This window comes from Podospora anserina, chromosome 2 (genome assembly GCF_000226545.1).
Source record: "Podospora anserina S mat+ genomic DNA chromosome 2, supercontig 2".
NCBI lineage: Eukaryota > Fungi > Ascomycota > Sordariomycetes > Sordariales > Podosporaceae > Podospora > Podospora anserina.
Window position 1 is genome coordinate 2346677 of NW_001914858.1, and position 17679 is coordinate 2364355.

The window sequence follows — 17679 nt, forward strand, 5'->3', positions numbered from 1 at the left end:
CAAGTGTTCGGAAAGAATATCAAACACACAGACATTCGCATATTTTTGCTGCCTCTTGGTGGAATCAAAGTGAGACGTGATACCTCCAGCAACTCAAACAGACGGACAAGCACAAACTGTAACTGGCATCTCTTGACTGTAACAGCAAAATACACATCTATCATGCTCGCTATGCTCTAGTCCTACAGTCTCAACCCCAAGACCAGCCAGCAAGCAAAAAGCCATACCAATACCATCCATCCCTTCCCCCTCCAATCCCTATCATGCAAAGTTATGCTGCCGCTGTTCTGGACTAGTCATGTCCACAGATGCTCGACAAGACAATACCAATTATCCCCTTTTATGTACAAGAGTTCCAAACACCTCACGTTCCTTGTACCCTTAATTCCGAAAAAAAGCAAAAACCACAGCATGCACACAATCCCAGTCCAATAATGGTTACCAACACCCTTCTTTTATTGTGCTTCTAACCTTTCACGCCGTGTTCCTCCTCTTTTGCACCCCAATTATTCTTCCTTCCTCATATATCATCCTCAGAATAGCTTTCTAGGCAGTTGACCCACCCGGTTGCTCTGAGTTGGCCGTAGCAGTGGTTCCGCTTCCGGCCTGGGATCCTGACGATGATGCCACAACCTCCTCCTCGTCATCATCGACATCTACCAGCTGGGTGGTCTTGAATGCCTTCTTGGCAGCAGCCTGCAGCGAGGTGAAATCACCGCTCATCTCACACATGCTCCTAAAGGTACCGTTGGCCTTCTTCAGGAGCTTGTATGGATGGTCGTATTCGACGATCTGACCCTTGTCAAGAACCAAGACCTTGTCATAATCAACGATTGTTTGCAGGCGATGGGCAATCGTAATGATGGTGCTGGTAAGCTCACGAATCGTGCCTTGGATGGCGGCGTCAGTGGCATAGTCGATCGAGGCAGTGGCCTCGTCCATGACCAACACGCTGGGGTTCTTGAGCAGCGCCCGTGCCAGGCAGAGAAGCTGACGCTGGCCCTGAGAAAGATTGTTGCCCGACTCGGTGACAGGAGAGGAGAGATCCAGGAAGATGTTCTTGTTCGTGGCCGTGGGCGGCCGTGATGGCTCCTCAGAAGCAGCGATAGACTCGACGGCGGTCGTGGCGGGAGGGATAGGTGCAGAACCAAGAGCCATCTCGTCAGGGCCGATGAGCTGTACACGGCGGAGGGCAGCAAAGATCTCGGTATCAGTGTACGAGTCAAACGGATCCAGGTTGGTTCGAATGGTTCCCATAAAGAGTGTGGGCTCCTGGGGCACAATGGTGATACCCTCACGCAGATCGCGCAAACCAACCTGACCAATGTCCACACCGTCAATCAAGATTTTACCCTCATCGGCTTCCAAGGCGCGGAAGATGGCCAGTGTGAGTGAACTCTTGCCAGCTCCGGTTCTTCCGACAATGCCAATCTTCTCACGCGCTTCGATCTTGAACGTGAGGTTGCGCAGAACGGGATCCAGCTCCTTGCGGTACCGAGTGGAATAGTTGATGAACTCGACGGACCCCTGAGCGGGCCAGTTCTTGTCTGGGCGGTTCTTCTCCACGATGGCCTCGGCTTCCTGCTCCACATCCAGGTACTCCTTGATACGCTCGACTGAGTTCATGTTTTGCTCGTTCATAGCATAAAGACGCACCAGCCAAAGGATATTGTCAGCAAAACCAATAGCATAGCTCAGCGAGATACCAGCAGACCCTGGATCGACCTGGCCAAGGCTGATGATAACAAATACACCGGCGAAGAATGCAACAAAGTCGCCCAGCAGATCAGTTCTGAAGGCGAGCCATCTGTTAGCGGCCCAAAGATAGATGAATGGACGCAACTGCTTGTTGATTCTGGCAAGGTTGTCTCTGATGAAGCGGCGCTCGTCACCGTAGGCCCGAATGGTTGTGACACCGCTCAGTGTCTCTCCAAACTGCTGGAACAGCGGGCTTCTTTCGACGGATTCCAAACGCTTCAGGTCCCGCGATGAGTGGAGGTAGAACTGGCCGAGGAAAACGTAGGCAGCCGTGATGAACACTCCCGGAATCAAGAACGCTGGGGTGATGTAGGCAATCAAAACCACAGTGACAGTAATACCGAGAAGACAAGCCATGACGCCAATAGCGATAGGAGCCACTTCCTGATCCACAGCTTCCAGATCCTTGCTGAATCGGTTCATGATCTGACCCAGAGGGGTAACATCAAAGAACTTGAACCTTGCTCCGGTCACCGCCTTCATCAAACGATCATGAAGCTTCCAGGAGGCAGTCAGAGAGCCAAAGAAGATCCAAAGATCCCTCACAAGCGCCGCACAAGCACCAGCACCTCCAATCAGTGCCAGTACAGTTAAGTAGTAGATGACATCAACATCCTTATTGTCGGCAGCCGAGAACGTCGTGCTATCGCCCTTGGCGTAGTTAGCAATCGAAGCAAAATACGTCGGCGACAAGGTCTGGGCTGAGTAGCTGTAAGAGCTCATGCTGAACCGGGCGGAAGCGGTCTCGTTGAGGGTGTACTGGTTAGCCCATTCCTTGATCCACAGGTTGGAAGCAACACCGGAAAGTTGTTGCGCCGAGAAGACAAGGCCAGCCAAGAGCCAGAAACCCAAGCCACCCATGGAACCAAGGTACAGTTTCATCACAGGCCACTTGACCGCACCAACAGCCTTGGTCTCTTCCAGGGCATCCTGCTTCTTGGGCTCCTTCTTGGGCGACTTTGGCTTGCTCTTTTGTGAGCTTCTGTCAGCTTCGTTAAGCAGGGTATCGCCACTCTCCTCTCCAACACTGGATGGGACACGAGAGGGAACACGAGACACGTGGGCAGATCCTGCGGTAGACTTGGGAATAGCATCTTCTCCGAGCTTGCCCGCTTCGATCAGCTCCTTGGGGGTACCCTGGCCTGTGACACGGCCGTTGCTCATGGTCAAGACAAAGTCGGCAGGCGGGACGCAGAGAGGGATGTTGTGTGAGACGAGAATGCAGGTGCGATGTGCCATCAGAGGTCCCATGATGCAGTTGGTAAAGATCCACTGGGCAGTATGAGAATCAACAGCGCTCAGGCAGTCATCCAAAAGCAGGTGCTTCGAGTTCGAGTAGACGGCACGGGCAAGCGAGATACGCTGTTTCTGACCGCCCGAAAGGGTGATGCCCTTCTCGCCCACCAAAGTCTCATCACCGTTGTCGAGGATCTCCAGGTCGTGTTCCAAGGCACAGGCCACAATAACGTCGCGATATCTCTCCTCATCGAATGGGGCAGAGAAGAGAATGTTCTCCTTGATGCTAGCGTTCACAAGCCAAGCCTGCTGGGCGACGTAGGCGCATGTCTCAGCAAGACCGGTTTCGGGATCCGGACGAACGTCTTCACGGCTGCGACCACCGGGAAGAAGAACACGGCCATTCATGATGGTCATCTCGCCAAGCAAGGCCATCAACAGCGAAGTCTTGCCACAGCCCGTAGGCCCGGTGATGACATTGAGCTTGCCAATCTTAAAGTCAACATCGAGGTCGAGCAGGCGGAACGCCATAGATCCATCGTCTTGCACAGTGGACTTGCTACCCCAGATGAAAGTGGCGTTTCTAAAGCCGATGGCTCTCTCTCCGTTCTCGTCAATGTTGTCTTCACCCAGCTGCTCAAACTTCTCAGTCTCCTCCTCGGAGAGAAACTCCTCAATACGATCAATAGAGACCTTTGACTCCTGAACGTGGGCGATCATGTCACCAAGCTGATCGAGGGGGTACCGGAGAAGCATGAACAGAGAGATGGCGGTAAAGGCGACGGAGGGATACAGAGGCTTCTTCTCGATGACGGTGTAGACAAAGAACGAGAAGAAAGTGATCAAGATGGGGACGGTGTTCCAGACGGCCACCGCAGCAGCCCAAAGCATGAACCTCTTGCGCAAAGCCTGTAGCTCAGCTTTCCTCTTCTCGTCAACGATCTTGGCGAAACGATGCTCCCAGGCAAAGTACTTGATGATGCGGATATTTTGCAGGACCTCGTTGGTCGTATGGATACGCTTGTCGGTGGCGCTCATGATCTTCTTCTGGGTCTTGTTGAAGCCCTTGCCGAAGGCAATGTTGATTGGGAGAAGTAGAGCCATGACAATGAAGCCGGGGATGGCACTTAGACCCATGACCTGGTAGAGAAGAAGAATGGACACGATCAGCTGAGTAGGAGCAGACGCGACCAGGAAGTGTAAGTAGGCCGTGACCTCAGACACCTTGAAACTGTCAACCGACATCAAGTTGATGATGGTGCCGTTGTTGGCCTGCTCGTCAGCGTCGGCAGCCTTGGCGTCCTTCTTGGAAGCATCAGCCTCCTCGTTTGCGGTAGCCTGGCTGTCCTTCTTCCCGAGCCCCAACAGCCTCTTGGCCTTGGAGATGATGCCGTCCTTCTTTGGGGTCTCGTCCTTCTTGTCAGCCCCAAGCGCGGAGTCTTTGCCCGCAGCTGCCTTTCTCCGCAATGCCTTGGCATAAATCTCGCCGACCAGGATAGCTCGAATGTTGATGCAAATCTTGCGGCCAATCCACAAGGCCTGCGCATCTCCAACAGACCGGATGATGTCCGTGACAGGAAGTAAAATAACATAGAGCCACAGGACGTTCCTGGGTGCTTCGGTTGGATTCTCGACGTATTCCAAAATGGCCTTGAGAAGGAGAGTGGGCGCAAACGTGAAGACACCAGACACGATGGCCCAGGCAGCCTGGGCAAAAAGCATCCCCTTGAAGAACTTGACCAAATGGAAGGCCAGCGAGGTGGTCTTCTTGGCTTGGCGATAAGCTGCGAGAATGGCAGCGGCCTTGTCCCTAGGAAGCAGATTCCAGACTCGTTTGAGCTCTAGTGGTTCTTTCCAGCCATCCCACACGATCGAGTCGACCCAGGAGAAGGTGTAGTGCGAGAACAGCGAAGCCAGGTTTTCACGACCGGGCGGAATGCCATCTTCCCACTCCAGAAGCACCGTTTTGTTGCCCTTCCGGGTGCTGATAGCCATGCCAAAAAGAACAGAGGTCAAGGCAAACTCGGTCATCACCAGAACCTGCGTCATCTGAGAGACCGTGTGAATCAAGACTGATCGGAAGAGAACCAGGGCGAAGAGCCACTGGCAGCTGTAGATGGCGGCCGTGTGATTCCACAACCTCGGGACCCGCCATTGGGTATTTCCCAGGAAAAGTCGGAGAGTTGCAAGGAGCAGGACATAGACCCAGACGGTCAGGCCAGCAATACCAGCCAGGCCGTTCTTGACCTCGACGTCGTACAACAATCCGACCACACTGACAGCGACCAGGCCTGCAATAGCAAGCTCCTCCACGACCACAGAGAGAGTCTGCCCGGGTGGTGTATCAGCTTGCACGATGGATCCCTTGGTTGTGGTTTTGACCAGCGCAAGCCGGCCGCCATTGATGACCAGACCCTCATCGTCGTCGCTTTCGAGTGTTGGCTCTTCATCGACCGGGAGGTCTGTGTGGTTCGGAGGCGAAATCGGAGTGACGCCATTGGTGAGAGGTTCGTATCCTCGGCTTCGTTTTAACCTGACGGCGCGGAAAGTGTTGTGCAGAGCGAGCTGGAGAAACGAGATTCCTATTACGATTAAGGGCAGCAAGACACTAAGATAGCTACAGGTTGAAGCGAGCAAGACTGTCAGCGATTATTCTTTTTTGACGGAGTGCAACAGTAGGGACCTACTCCTGCTTGAAGCATTGTGTAAAATCGTCGGTCCGCCATATGGGCCACGAGCATGCGGCGAAAGCCATTTCGGCCGCGTTGTCGTGGCGCAACCACGAAATCGTAATGTTGGTGACTGTCTCGGATACGTGTGTCTGTCGTTCGTCAATTGGAACCAGACGTCGGTGTTGCGCGGGGGAAGACGTCTGGGAAAACGTCGTTGATTGGTGGTGGACGGGAAGAAAACAAGAAAATGGGAAATGCTTCCCTCTGAGATCGCCAGCAATGGGGAAAAGTGAGAATCCTGGACGGGTCCAGCGGCGGTTTAAACGCTGGAACTGGAACTGGAACTTCGTTGTCATTTGGCACTAGTCTGGTGGGGTTGGTCTGGGGTGGTCCTGGAAAAAGGCAGCTGCAATGGTAAGCAAAACTACCTATCTTCCACTATCTCCCACACACAGCGCATGTACTGTATCTGTCCACTTCCGCGAGTATAGCTATATCTTGAAGAGGTATGCCGACGACGCACGGGAGCACGCAAAGGAACTTGAGCCATCCACCACGGGCGGGAGGGGTCATAGGTTCGTAGCCGGGCCGGGAATGTATTTCATGGGCAGGAGATCTATACGCCCACCTACTGAGTGATGAGAGAGGGGTCCCGTGCAACAGTCCCGACGGGTTTCAGCAAAAGAAAAAACACACCGGCCCTCTGACTGCCGATAAATAGGATAGCAATATCATGGTGGTCTGTGGCGTCAAAGGCCGTTCTCTGTCGCACTTGCAGCCTTCTTCGATGATCCAGAAGCTGAGCCAGGTGGGGAGCTTACCAAATGAGGGCCATCTATGATGTCAGATGTTCCCTGCAACCCAGCAGAGGTTCCCGCCGAGCCGAGTCAAGGCCCTTGTCTTTTTTTCTTTGCCGTAGAATTTTAGGATTACACAAAGTATTGTGCGACCATTGGTGCTACATCTCGTGCTCTGCTCTGTGAGTCTGAACATCTAGAGACGACTACCTAGGCGGTGACATGACTGTTCGGCCTAGGAGCTGCTTACATATGCACATAGATGCTTGGTGCTTACATCCTGCCTAATGCGACTCCGTCCGCCAACCAGCAACCCCTGGTGGTCGCAGCGCGAAGCTTTGCGCTAGGAAGGCCACCTGCATCCGTTGGTGGGGCCGCAAACGTCGAGAAGCTCGATTTTTCATCCGTTCGGCCAGCGTTTTGCACTCTGCCAGAGCCTCCGTTACACACAAGACTCGAGAAAGATCTGATATATAATATATGAGCTATAACATCAAACTATCTCGGTACCCTCACCGTTGCTTCTCAGTACAGAGGTATCATGCGAACAAATGTATATGCAACATCGTCTCCCGTCCGCGCAAAAAGAATACTCATCCAATCGACCGCGAGTTACTTGCATATGAGCCTCTCAACGATCTCATCATGATCCTTCTCACCAACCTCATCCTCTTTTTCAAACGGATCTCGTTCGCCGACATGATCCTTCTCACCGCCGTACTTCTTTTTCTCATAGTAATCCTCCTCAAGGCCATCACTTTTCTTAAGCTCTTCATCTTACGTACCTTTTCCCTTCTTCTCACTACCCTCAGCTCTTCATCAACCTGCTCTCTTGTCTTGCGGCCACAGCCCTCCAGCGCAGTCAGGATTTCTTTGCTTTGCTTCTCGTGGTCTTTATCATCGAGCCAGTGCTGTGGGAGAGGAGCATAATTTAAATCGCCGTAATTTGTCCGCAACAGCCAGAGGGCAGCGAGGTCAGGATTTGTCTGACCACGCCTTGGGAACCCACTCTCTCCAGGAAGTTTCATTGCAGTATGCCCTCCTTCTGTCGTTTTCTATGACGTTCCAGGAATATCCATATATACAGGCTTTCAAGGGCCAGTGACGAAGAATAGAGGAGTAGCGGTCTCCGCCAAATTTGTCATGAGCTGTCAGAGTTGCTTGTTGGAAGTTGATGATCGCGAAGGTCCCGTCCTTTCTGACGAGAATTGTCGTGTGGCTTGACCTTACTGTGTATAATATCACACCACCACCAAAGCTCGTTGTCGGCATCGATAAGATGTTTTAAAAGTTCTGAAGGCAAGGGCTTGCCAGTCTTTCTCTTAGATTCACGGATGAGTTTCGACATGGGCTGGGCGTCGTCGAGCTTTTCGAGGAGCATCATGCGAACTGGTTAGTAGCCTTCCTTGGACTCGGGGCAAGGATGGTCCATGATCCACGAGCCGTAGAATCTGACTGTGCCTCTGGTGAGATCTGGATGCTCTTGGGCTGCTTCGCGAACCAAGGAGTAGGCCTCTGATTCAAGCGCGTAGTCCATATCAGCCCGGGGTGGCGCAATCCGGAGGCAGGCCATCCCCCGCTGGGTTGCGTACAAAGGTATCGTCTAAGGAGATGAGGTAATAAGCTGCATCGTAGATCTTGGCAACACATTCCCGGGGGCCTTGTTCCTTTTCTCCAGGTAGTTGAACTCTTTCCGTCACGGCGATTGGGCCGTTGTATCGGTCATCATCAAGAGGGAGCTTGGGGTCCTTCAGTGCAAGGCTGGCACGGGTCTCGTTCGAATAATTACACGTCCAGCCAGGGATGTAATAATCGGGGTCGTATTCGTCATCTTCCGTGTTGTCTTCTTTGTTGTCCTTCTTGTCATCTTCCATATCGTCGTCATCGTCCTCGTGCCCCGAATCCTCGTCATAATATATGGGCTTTGGACTAATGACAACCTTTCTGATAGTAAATTCAAACGTCTCGTCGCCAATCTTTCCGCTAATGGGTGGGTTGTCAAGAGCATATTCCACCCGGTCTACTCGCGCTCGAGGCTCACAGCCGAACTCTCCCTAATTGTTGTATTCTCGCTCTTCCTCTCCATAGCTGTGGTAATTTACCACTCCAAATGTCCCAGGGGGTTCGTGTGTTCGGATGGAGAGGGTGTGAACCCTTCCATGTATGGGTGAGCCTCATGCTGCATCTTGCTCGCTCCCATGCTATTGACGTGACTTGCTTGGGTACTTGTTGGATACCTAGCCACAAGGAGAGGGACAGATAAGACCAGCGACCGACGACAGAAATGGCTGCAGATGGGAGCTCGAGACTGGTGGGTGGATGTCCGTTGCTTCGAAATTCAACAAGTTCGAAATTCAGGTTGAGAAAGTGAGATTGAGAAAGTGAGAGCGAAGAGTGCCTTGGATATGTGCGAGGAACAACCATTTAAACCTTCCTTCCTGAAAAACTTTAAAAACAGTTGAAGGTCATGTTCGAAACTCTTTTCAGAGCCTAAATACGAGACGCCACGTTGAAACACACTAAGGGAGACCATGGCGTAACCACACAACACCCCTCCGGACTGTAGCTTATGCTAAATGTGCCTACTTACTATCTTGAAAAGTCGTTCAACTGCACTGAAACACCTCTCGACCGTTCTAGAAGGCGTATTGACATACTTTCACGACGTCGTCACTCTCATCACAGGCCTCTCAAATCTTTTGAAAGGCCTATAGACTAGGTACCTACTATCCTTCATGACCTATAAATTATCTGTTAAGGTTTTGAAAGATAATTACTACGCCTCTCGACTTTCTTTCAATACCTTTCGACTATCTTTTCAACACATAGTATATATTTCAAGGTCTTCATATACCATTCGGAGGCATATTCACTAACGTACTTTATAAGCGAGTCGGTCATATAAGTGGGCCAGTCACTTTTCGACCGCGACGCGTCCTCCTACACTCAACATCAACTTTCTCTACAACCCAACATGTCTCCTACCTTAAATGAAGCCAGGATAATCTTAGCTCTTGAAGCTATTCAAAAGACTCCGAAATTAAGCCTCCGGGCCGCAGCAAAGCTATATAACATACCATTCTCAACCCTCCGTGACCGACGCGCCGGCCGGCCTGCACGACGCGATACCACGCCCAAATCGAAGAAGCTCACTCAATCCGAAGAGGATGCTATTGTCCAATACATTATTGAGCTATGTACGCGAGCTTTTCCACCAAGATTGCGTGGTGTGGAAGATATGGCCAACCAACTGCTACGTGTACGCGACGCGTCCCCTGTTGGCAAGCTCTGGGCACACAACTTCGTTAAACGCCAGCCATAGCTCCGTACGCGTTTTACGCGTAGATACGATTACTAGAGGGCCAAGTGCGAGGATCCAAAGGTTATTGCCGAGTGGTTTGCGCTCGTACGGAACACTAAGGCCAAGTACGGTATTGTAGATAACAATATCTATAACTTCGACGAGACTGGGTTTATGATGGGCATTATTTTCACGGGCATGGTGGTTACGACCTCGGACGGCCTTAGCAAGGCAAAACTAGCCCAGCCTAGTAACCGCGAATGGGCAACGGTAATCCAGGGAATTAATGCCTTCGGCTGGGCCATCCCTCCTTTTATTATCTTAGCCGCGTAGTACCACCTTGCCAACTAGTATACCGAGTACAACCTACCGTCTACCTGGCGTATTGCAACTACCGATAATGGCTGGACTACTAATCTAGTAGGCTTAGATTAGATTAAGTACTTCGATTATTATATAGCGTCCCGTAGAAAAGGTAAATACCGGTTGTTGATCCTCGACGGCCACGAAAGTCACTACTCGACCGAATTCGAGCGCCACTGCCAGCAGAATAACATTATCACGCTCTACATGCCTCCACACTCCTCCCACCTCCTCCAGCCACTCGATGTTAGCTGCTTTGGGCCGTTAAAACAGGCGTACGGTCGCCAGATCGAAGACTTAATGCGCATGTATATTAACCATATAAGCAAGCTCGAGTTCCTCTGTGCCTTCCGCGAGGCCTTCTTCGCCTCTATAACAGAGAAGAATATACAGGGTAGCTTTGCGGGTACTGGCTTTATACCGTACGATCTAGAGAGGGTGCTTTCTAAGCTGGATATAAAGCTTCGTACGCTAATACCTCTAAACTTACGGCCCGGCACTGCATAACTTTGGGTCTCCCAGATACCACATAACCTTCGAGAAGCCAACTTACAGTCAACGCTCATTAAGACTCGCATTACCAACCATCAAAATAGCTCCCCGACTTCAATGCTGGCTGCGGTAGACCAGCTTACTAAGGGTATAACGGCTATAATGCACCAGGTGGCTCTCCTTCGTGCAGAGGTTTCTTCGCTCCGTAAGGCCAATGAGGCACTAAGTAAGCGCCGGAGAGCCAAAAAAACACGTGTGAGGCTTGGAGGGTCACTTACTGTACAAGAGGCACAGGATCTACTGGATCAGAAGGCCGTGGATAAGGAGGGAGTGCAAGAAACGCAGCCGGATAGTAGTAATGCAAGGGGGGCTCGTACGAAGGTTCAGTGCTGTGGTGTATGCGGTAAGCCTGGCCATAATGCGCGCACTTGCCAGGAGGCTGCAGATGCCTCAGACTCAGCTGTTTCTGATGTTATTATAGTTGGTTGATAGTTTCGTTGTATCATAATGGAGGATGGGTATTCGAAGGGTGGTCAAAAGTGACCGACCCACTTATATGACCGACTCGCTTATAAAGTACGTTATCTTTTAAGGCATATTAATTCTGTTTTGAAGCCGTGATTCCAATTTGTAATTTCTATTATTCTGTCCACGACGTATCTATTGCCAGCCGTCACGGTGGGTTCTTTCCACATTGTTGTGTTCAAAATAGGGTCACAAACTGAGGAGGAAAAGATTGTGGTGTTTCTCAGGCTATGTATGCTGCCAAAAATCCCCCCCAATTTATCCCCACTACCCATGGCTCCATCCTACCTGCCGTCACGATCTAAGCATGATTCACCCTCCTCATCAGAGCTCCCTACGTCATTCAGCTCAAGCAACTGACCGGCCTCCTGCTCAGCCACAGACTTTCGACCTAGCTTTTCAAGAAGTCACAAAATTTCGTCGCTTCTGTTCGTGTGATCCTCGAGGTCAACAAAATGCCCCGAAAGAGGACGGCACCGGTAGTCGTTGTAATAGTTCTCAAGCAACCACAATCCCGCTCCCTCCGGATTCTCCAGCCATGACCGCGGCACCATCGGTCATACGTTCGAAATATGGCTTCCTGAAAATTGATTACAACGGCAGTACCGTCTTTTTTGATGGGAACGCCGTGGGGCTGAAGTTCACGATGGTCGATTTGACACCACCACCAGAGCTCGTTGTATGCGTCTATCACGCAGTCCGGTTCTATACCATCATCCGCTTTTCGGCACTCCATATCCCAACTGACTGGATAGTACGCGCTGTCATAGATCTTGGCGATATATTCTTGGGGCGTTTCCTCGCCCGGAAGCTGGACGCTGCCGGCAACTACGATGGGCCCATTGTACTCATCATCGTCGAGGGGAAGATGGGGATTTCGGCGTTGAAGACTGGGAAGGTCTGCATAAGAGTAGTCCTCTTCGTAGTCCTCTTCGTAAGGCCAGTCCTTGGGACCCAGGATCGTCTTGGTAATCGTGAACACCAACTCCTCGCTACCAGGAGGACACGTCTCGAGTGGGTGATTTTCCGCAGCAAATTGTAGTTGAGCCCCTCTCGTGTGAGGAAAGTTGCGACCGTAGTTGTTCACCTCCCTGGCCCATTTTCCACAGTAGGCATACCCATACGCCTCTCCAAACGGACTTGGAAGTACATGTGAATTGATGCGAAGAGTCGTGCCGTTTGGTGTAAGGGTGTTCTTCTGGATCCTGCTTTTGCTCCATGTTGAATTTCTTGTTAAGGCTCAGATGGTGATAGATTAAGGGGAATAAAGCTGGGGTGTACGCAGCAGGGAGCAAAGGAAAAAACACAGCTGCAGGTACCTGGCTGAAGCCACGAACACCTCAAAACTCTAAACCTCCATTCAAATCCCCTCTGGAATCTTTGATGGCGTATGGCTGCAGAGTGGCTTCGACTGGACTCCGCAGTTTTACTTACCCATCACACAGCGTAATCGAGGGCAAATGCATTCGTGGTAGTCGCGCGAGCAGCCGGAGCTTAAAATGAGTCAAGACCGTGACGACATGCTTCGATAACCAGGCTGCCGAGTAGCCTTGTGAAGGTCACTGGTTCGAGGGGCCCATGAGTGCGAGGTGTGGCATCGACACATGGAACTGATCTTCTTCGTGAGCAAGCGAGGCAGCAGCGCAAGCAAACCAAAGTGTCTGGTGAAAATTTAAAATCGGGGTTTGAAAGTTAATTCAAAAGGAGGCTTCCCTAGAATCAAAGTTTCGGTTAAGTAAAATGGCAACGCCTCCCGCTCCTTGAGAGCGGCATCCTGACTCGGCCTTTTTTCAACGCCTTTCAGATGCGGCGTCCTGAGATGATAGCTTGACGGTCGGAAAGAAAGCCGGAAGGAAACAAAGTTCTATTGGGTCTTGCCGGGAAGTCTCGGGTATACATGAGTCTCTCAGTCACCAAAATTCTCTTCATCATTTTTCTCTCTTTGTTCAAGCTAACACACTTGCTATCTAATTCCCCAGCGAGTCGAAGAGCCTCATGCTCCACCTCTGACTTACGGCCTAACTGCTCAAGCAGTTGCAGTAGTTGTAAAGCCAGTTCCTTAAAGTATTCATCATCAAGGAATGATTCGTCCAAAGGGCTGAACCGGGAGTGATTCTGGTAGGTTCCCAACAACCAGATCCCTGTCTCCTCTGGATTTTTCAACCAGGACTCCGGATCCCACTCCTCCCATGGACCTCTTTCCGTATCCTCGGGATGTTCTGCCTCCACAAGCTTCCACGATGGTACGCCGTAGGAATCAGCTTCAAAGGGCCAATGCCGCCACGCAGGCGAAATGTGCTCGCCCATGGCTTTGAGCTCGTCTTCTGAAAGGTCGGGGTGCACCGTACGAGGATGCCGAAGTAATTTCATATCTCCAATGAACGAATGGAGAATTGTTCGGTTGAGCTTAATGATTTTAGCAGTGCCGTCCTTGCATACCAACACATCGTATGGGCGCAACTAATAGCAATTGATCTCACACCACCACCAAAGTTCCTCATTTGCGTCGGTCACACTCTTGAGGGTGTTGAGCCTGTCGAATTCGGGAAGTAGAGGAAGGCCTGCCTTGTGCTGTTTCGCCTCCCGGAGAAGCTTTGACATGGGTTTGGCGTCGGCTTTCTCCAACAGGACCATTCGGACCCATCGATGCCCCGCTGGTCCAGGTAGAGCAAAGGTCCATGAGCCATGGAACCCGAGCGTAGCTCGGCCGGGTCCTAGCTGTGGCGACTTCCGAACCAGTTGGTATGCCGCGGCCTCAGCGGCATAGTCGAAATCGGCCCGAGTTGCGCAGTCTGGAGCGACTCCATCATCTGGGTATCTTACCGCTCTCCAAACTTCAGCCTCAAGGCTAACCGGGTAGTAAGCCCCATCATAAATCCTGGCAGCATACTTTCGTAGTGCTTGATCACCACGAAGTTGAACCTTTCCGACAACCACAACCGCACCGTTGTACGGCTCGTCACCCAGTGGCAGATGTCGATCCTTTCTCCTAAGCTCGGGGAGTTCCTCAGGGTAGTAACGGCCCCCGGATGACGTAGTCTGGGTCATATTTGAGACGGCCATCACTTTCTTCGTCTAAAAGCGCTGGGCGGTGGTGATGGCGATCGTCGAAAGACTGTTGTTTGGGGCTAGTGACAGTTTTTTGTAATCGTGAACTCAAAAGCCCCAGAGCCTAGCGGAACAGTTGTCAAGACATACGATATTTGAGCGTCGAGGTGAGAAGGAAAATCAGCATCCCCTTGGTAGTTGTTCCATTCCCGGGGCGATTCCCCGTAGAAGAACCCGTGCTGGAATCCAAATGGCTGCGGAGGTTCGTGTGTTCTGATAGAAAGGACGTTGCCCTCCCTGTATGGGTGCATCTCCATTGTTGTCTGAGATTGGCTGAATAAAACAATGGGGATCGAGACGCCTATGCGCGGACTGAATGTTGCTGGACATTGACTTGAATTTGCTTGGTGAGCCCTGCGAGAATCGAGTAATAACCCGAGTCTGAGCCAGCAAGAAGAGGGACCAGAGGATAGCAGTTCCTGTTGGAGTGGACAATTAAATAAGGTTGATTGATTTTGAAGTAGCTTTCGGTAGGAGCTAAGATTTTAAGCTTTAAACACCCTTCAGCCAACCAAGCACATCAGAGAAAAAAGAAATGGAGGCTGCTCTTTTGGTTAAGGGCTTTGAACTAAGATGTTCCTATTATCTTTTGGGCCCTTGCTTCAAGTTACAGTCTATTATTTTGTCCATGACCACATGCCAAGGACCTGAGAAACTGCTTGACCATCGAGTGTGAATCTTTTTTTCAACTGAACATCAGAGGGAACTCCCACAATAACATTTGTTTCAAGACAGCTGATTTTGAGCTCAAAACGGCCGACAGAAACGGTGCAGCACACCGACCGTTATCTCAAGTAACTCTTACACAACATCCGACTGCGGTGAAGGTACTAGAAGACACAAATCCTGCCTCTCCCACATGGGAGCCACCTCTGGCTGCATGTACACGCTGTCCTGCATATAGGATTGGTCCATCTTGCACCATCCATCAGCACACAAACGTTGCCGTGTCACCTGCCCTTTGAGCTTGCCGAACCCATATCCGCTTCGTATTTACAGGCTACCCAAACATCCAGACGTTAATGTACACTATCACACCCTCATCGGAAATCGTCACCCATTCGTAACCTGTTTCTGGAGAACAATCCCGAGCGCCTGAGCCCCAGACCATTCCACGCTATCAAACATCTAACAAATTGACTTCCTGGGTAATAACCTCCTGATGCAATACGCCCCCCCGCCCACTTTTAGGAAGCCTCCCTTTATGACATTTGCTTTTTAATACAGTACACGGCGGCCCATGATCAACTCCCCCAGGCCATTACAAACAACAATAAATCAAAAAATGTGTATATGGTATATGTTCCGGTAGTCCTTTCGTATCGACGACCTCGCTGAGATCATGACATCGTGGCTACCTAACTTCATTCATATGGGAAAAAACAGAAGCACAAGCGTGCTATCCGCTATTTTTAACCCATGATCATCCCCTTCATGCCGGACAGATCACCCTCCTTGGCAGCGATCTCGAAGTACCCATAAATGATGCTGGATACACAGGTTAGCATGATGTACAACTTGAAGAGTGAAGATGTGGGTAAACTTACGTAACAGCAAGAAGAGTTCCGGTACCGGAGCCGAGCGCACCCATGAGGTCACTGGCAACAGAGAGAGCACCAATGCAGGCGCCACCGAAGGCAGCGGCAGTAGGGATAATGCGCTTGAGCTCCTTGTACATGCTCTGCTCACGGTGGCCAGCCATAACGAGACCCTGGTCCTTGAGTTGCTTGGCAACATCGCGGGGGCTGGAGCCAGAAACCTCAATCCAGGTCTTGGAGAAGACGGCGCAGGCGGTGAGCATGTAGGCAATGTAGACGAAGGTGTGGATGGGGTCAAGCATGGCGTCCTTGAAGTTGAGGGGAGGAGACATGTAGTAGACGAGACCGGAGATGGCGGAGAGCTGCGAAGAGCCGTCCTTGGCCTCCCAGACACCGAAAAGACGGACCAGAAGGTTCTCGGAGAAGCGAGAGTAGAGCATCTGGCTGATCAGGAAGATGTTGGAGGAGAGGGCGGACTGAAGCATGATGGGCATGTTTGAGGTGTAGAACAGGCGGATGGGGTACGAGCCACGAGCACCACGCTGGCGGGACGACTTGACAGGGATCTCGACGCGGAAGCCCTGGAGGTAGATGACAGCGGCGAAGACGAGGAGGGTGGCGAGGAGGTTCATGATGTTGGGCAGGTTCTGTCTGTAGAAAGCCTCCTGGAGAGCTCTCTGCTTGTTGGGCCAGGTCATGAGGAGGTGGAAGAGAGCGATAACGGCACCCTCGTACTCGGGGCCACGGCCGGTGTTGATCGAGGTGGGGGAGAAAGCCTTCCACATGATGGACTCGCAGATGTTGGTGGCAATGAAGAGCGAGATACCGCTGCCAAGACCATAGCCCTTCTGGAGGAGCTCATCGAGGAGAATGACGATCATACCAGCAAGAACCAGCTGAAGGATCAGGAGGAAGACAATACCGGCACCGAGATCGCTGGGAGGGCCGTAGAGACCGGTGAAGACGTAGACAGTGGCGGTACCAACGGAGAGAATGAGGGCGAAGAGCTTCTGGGCGGTCTGGTAGAGCTCACGGTCGGACTTGAGGTCGAGGTTGACATCGATCATGTGGGTGCCGGCAAGAAGCTGGAAGACCATGCCAGACGAGATAATGGGAGTGATACCCAATTCCATCAGTGTACCACGGTTACTCGCCATCATCATGCGCAGCCAGTATAGAGGATCGGATGTGTCTGACGAGACAATGCCGTAGAGGGGCATCTGGCTCATCACCAAGAAGATGAGCAGTGTCAAGCCGGTCCACATCAACTTTTGGTTGAAGGGAATCTTGGTCTCTGGCTGCTGAACCTCGGGGAGGAACGGCACAAAGGGCTTGACCAGGTCGAGAAATCGTACTGCATGGCGAAGACTGGTCAGCGCAACTGTCACAAACGGGAGCTTCTCAGGTGGGAGCTGGCGATGCTAGAGGGCGGAATCGGCAAAAGGAGATGCCAATTGCAAAGGCGCAAAGCTCCAAAGAGGCGGGAGAGCTGTTGTTGGGCGAGGTTGATGGCCAGCGCGAAGCTGTCGTCATGACGCGCCAGGGAAGTGGGCAGACAGGTCAGGCCAGGTCAGGTACTCACAAGAACTCATGGTGGGCAGTGGGATGTGGAAATAGAAAAAAATTAATTAGTAAACCATCCAGAAGAAAAGGAAGGGCGTCAGTGAGCGACAACGACTCTGGGGGATGGCGAGTGTCGTCGGCGCAATTGGGGGAAGAAAAAAAGGAAGAAGGTGATGCTCAGCTCTGGATATGGAGCAGAGGCGGCTGCGTAGAGATCTGGCTTCAAAAGTTATTCTGTGATGTGTCCAATTTCGAATGGATCCACACGTGACCCCTGACCACCCAAAACGCTGCGCACGTCCCCCTTTCCCTGTGCAGCGACCAGC

At 51.6% G+C, this 17679-nt stretch overlaps 4 protein-coding genes across 4 annotated transcripts; all 4 read right to left on the reverse strand.

Moving 5' to 3' along the window:
• Nucleotides 1–546: 546 nt before the first annotated feature.
• Nucleotides 547–5749, reverse strand: PODANS_2_6480 (uncharacterized protein; the record flags this gene model as incomplete). Its single annotated transcript, XM_001911386.1, has 2 exons — nucleotides 547–5611; nucleotides 5682–5749. 2 exons carry the CDS (start codon nucleotides 5747–5749, stop codon nucleotides 547–549), a joined length of 5133 nt encoding a protein of 1710 aa, XP_001911421.1.
• A 5679-nt stretch (nucleotides 5750–11428) lies between these two features.
• PODANS_2_6484 (uncharacterized protein) lies at nucleotides 11429–12582 on the reverse strand (the record flags this gene model as incomplete). The annotated part of the gene is made up of 3 exons (XM_001911387.1): nucleotides 11429–11535; nucleotides 11622–12383; nucleotides 12579–12582. 3 exons carry the CDS (start codon nucleotides 12580–12582, stop codon nucleotides 11429–11431), a joined length of 873 nt encoding a protein of 290 aa, XP_001911422.1.
• Nucleotides 12583–12944: 362 nt separating this feature from the next.
• PODANS_2_6485 (uncharacterized protein) lies at nucleotides 12945–14207 on the reverse strand (the record flags this gene model as incomplete). Its single annotated transcript, XM_001911388.1, has 2 exons — nucleotides 12945–13604; nucleotides 13659–14207. 2 exons carry the CDS (start codon nucleotides 14205–14207, stop codon nucleotides 12945–12947), a joined length of 1209 nt encoding a protein of 402 aa, XP_001911423.1.
• Nucleotides 14208–15664: 1457 nt separating this feature from the next.
• On the reverse strand, nucleotides 15665–17382 carry PODANS_2_6490 (uncharacterized protein; the record flags this gene model as incomplete). Its single annotated transcript, XM_001911389.1, has 3 exons — nucleotides 15665–15740; nucleotides 15800–17144; nucleotides 17373–17382. 3 exons carry the CDS (start codon nucleotides 17380–17382, stop codon nucleotides 15665–15667), a joined length of 1431 nt encoding a protein of 476 aa, XP_001911424.1.
• Between the last annotated feature and the right edge of the window lie 297 nt (nucleotides 17383–17679).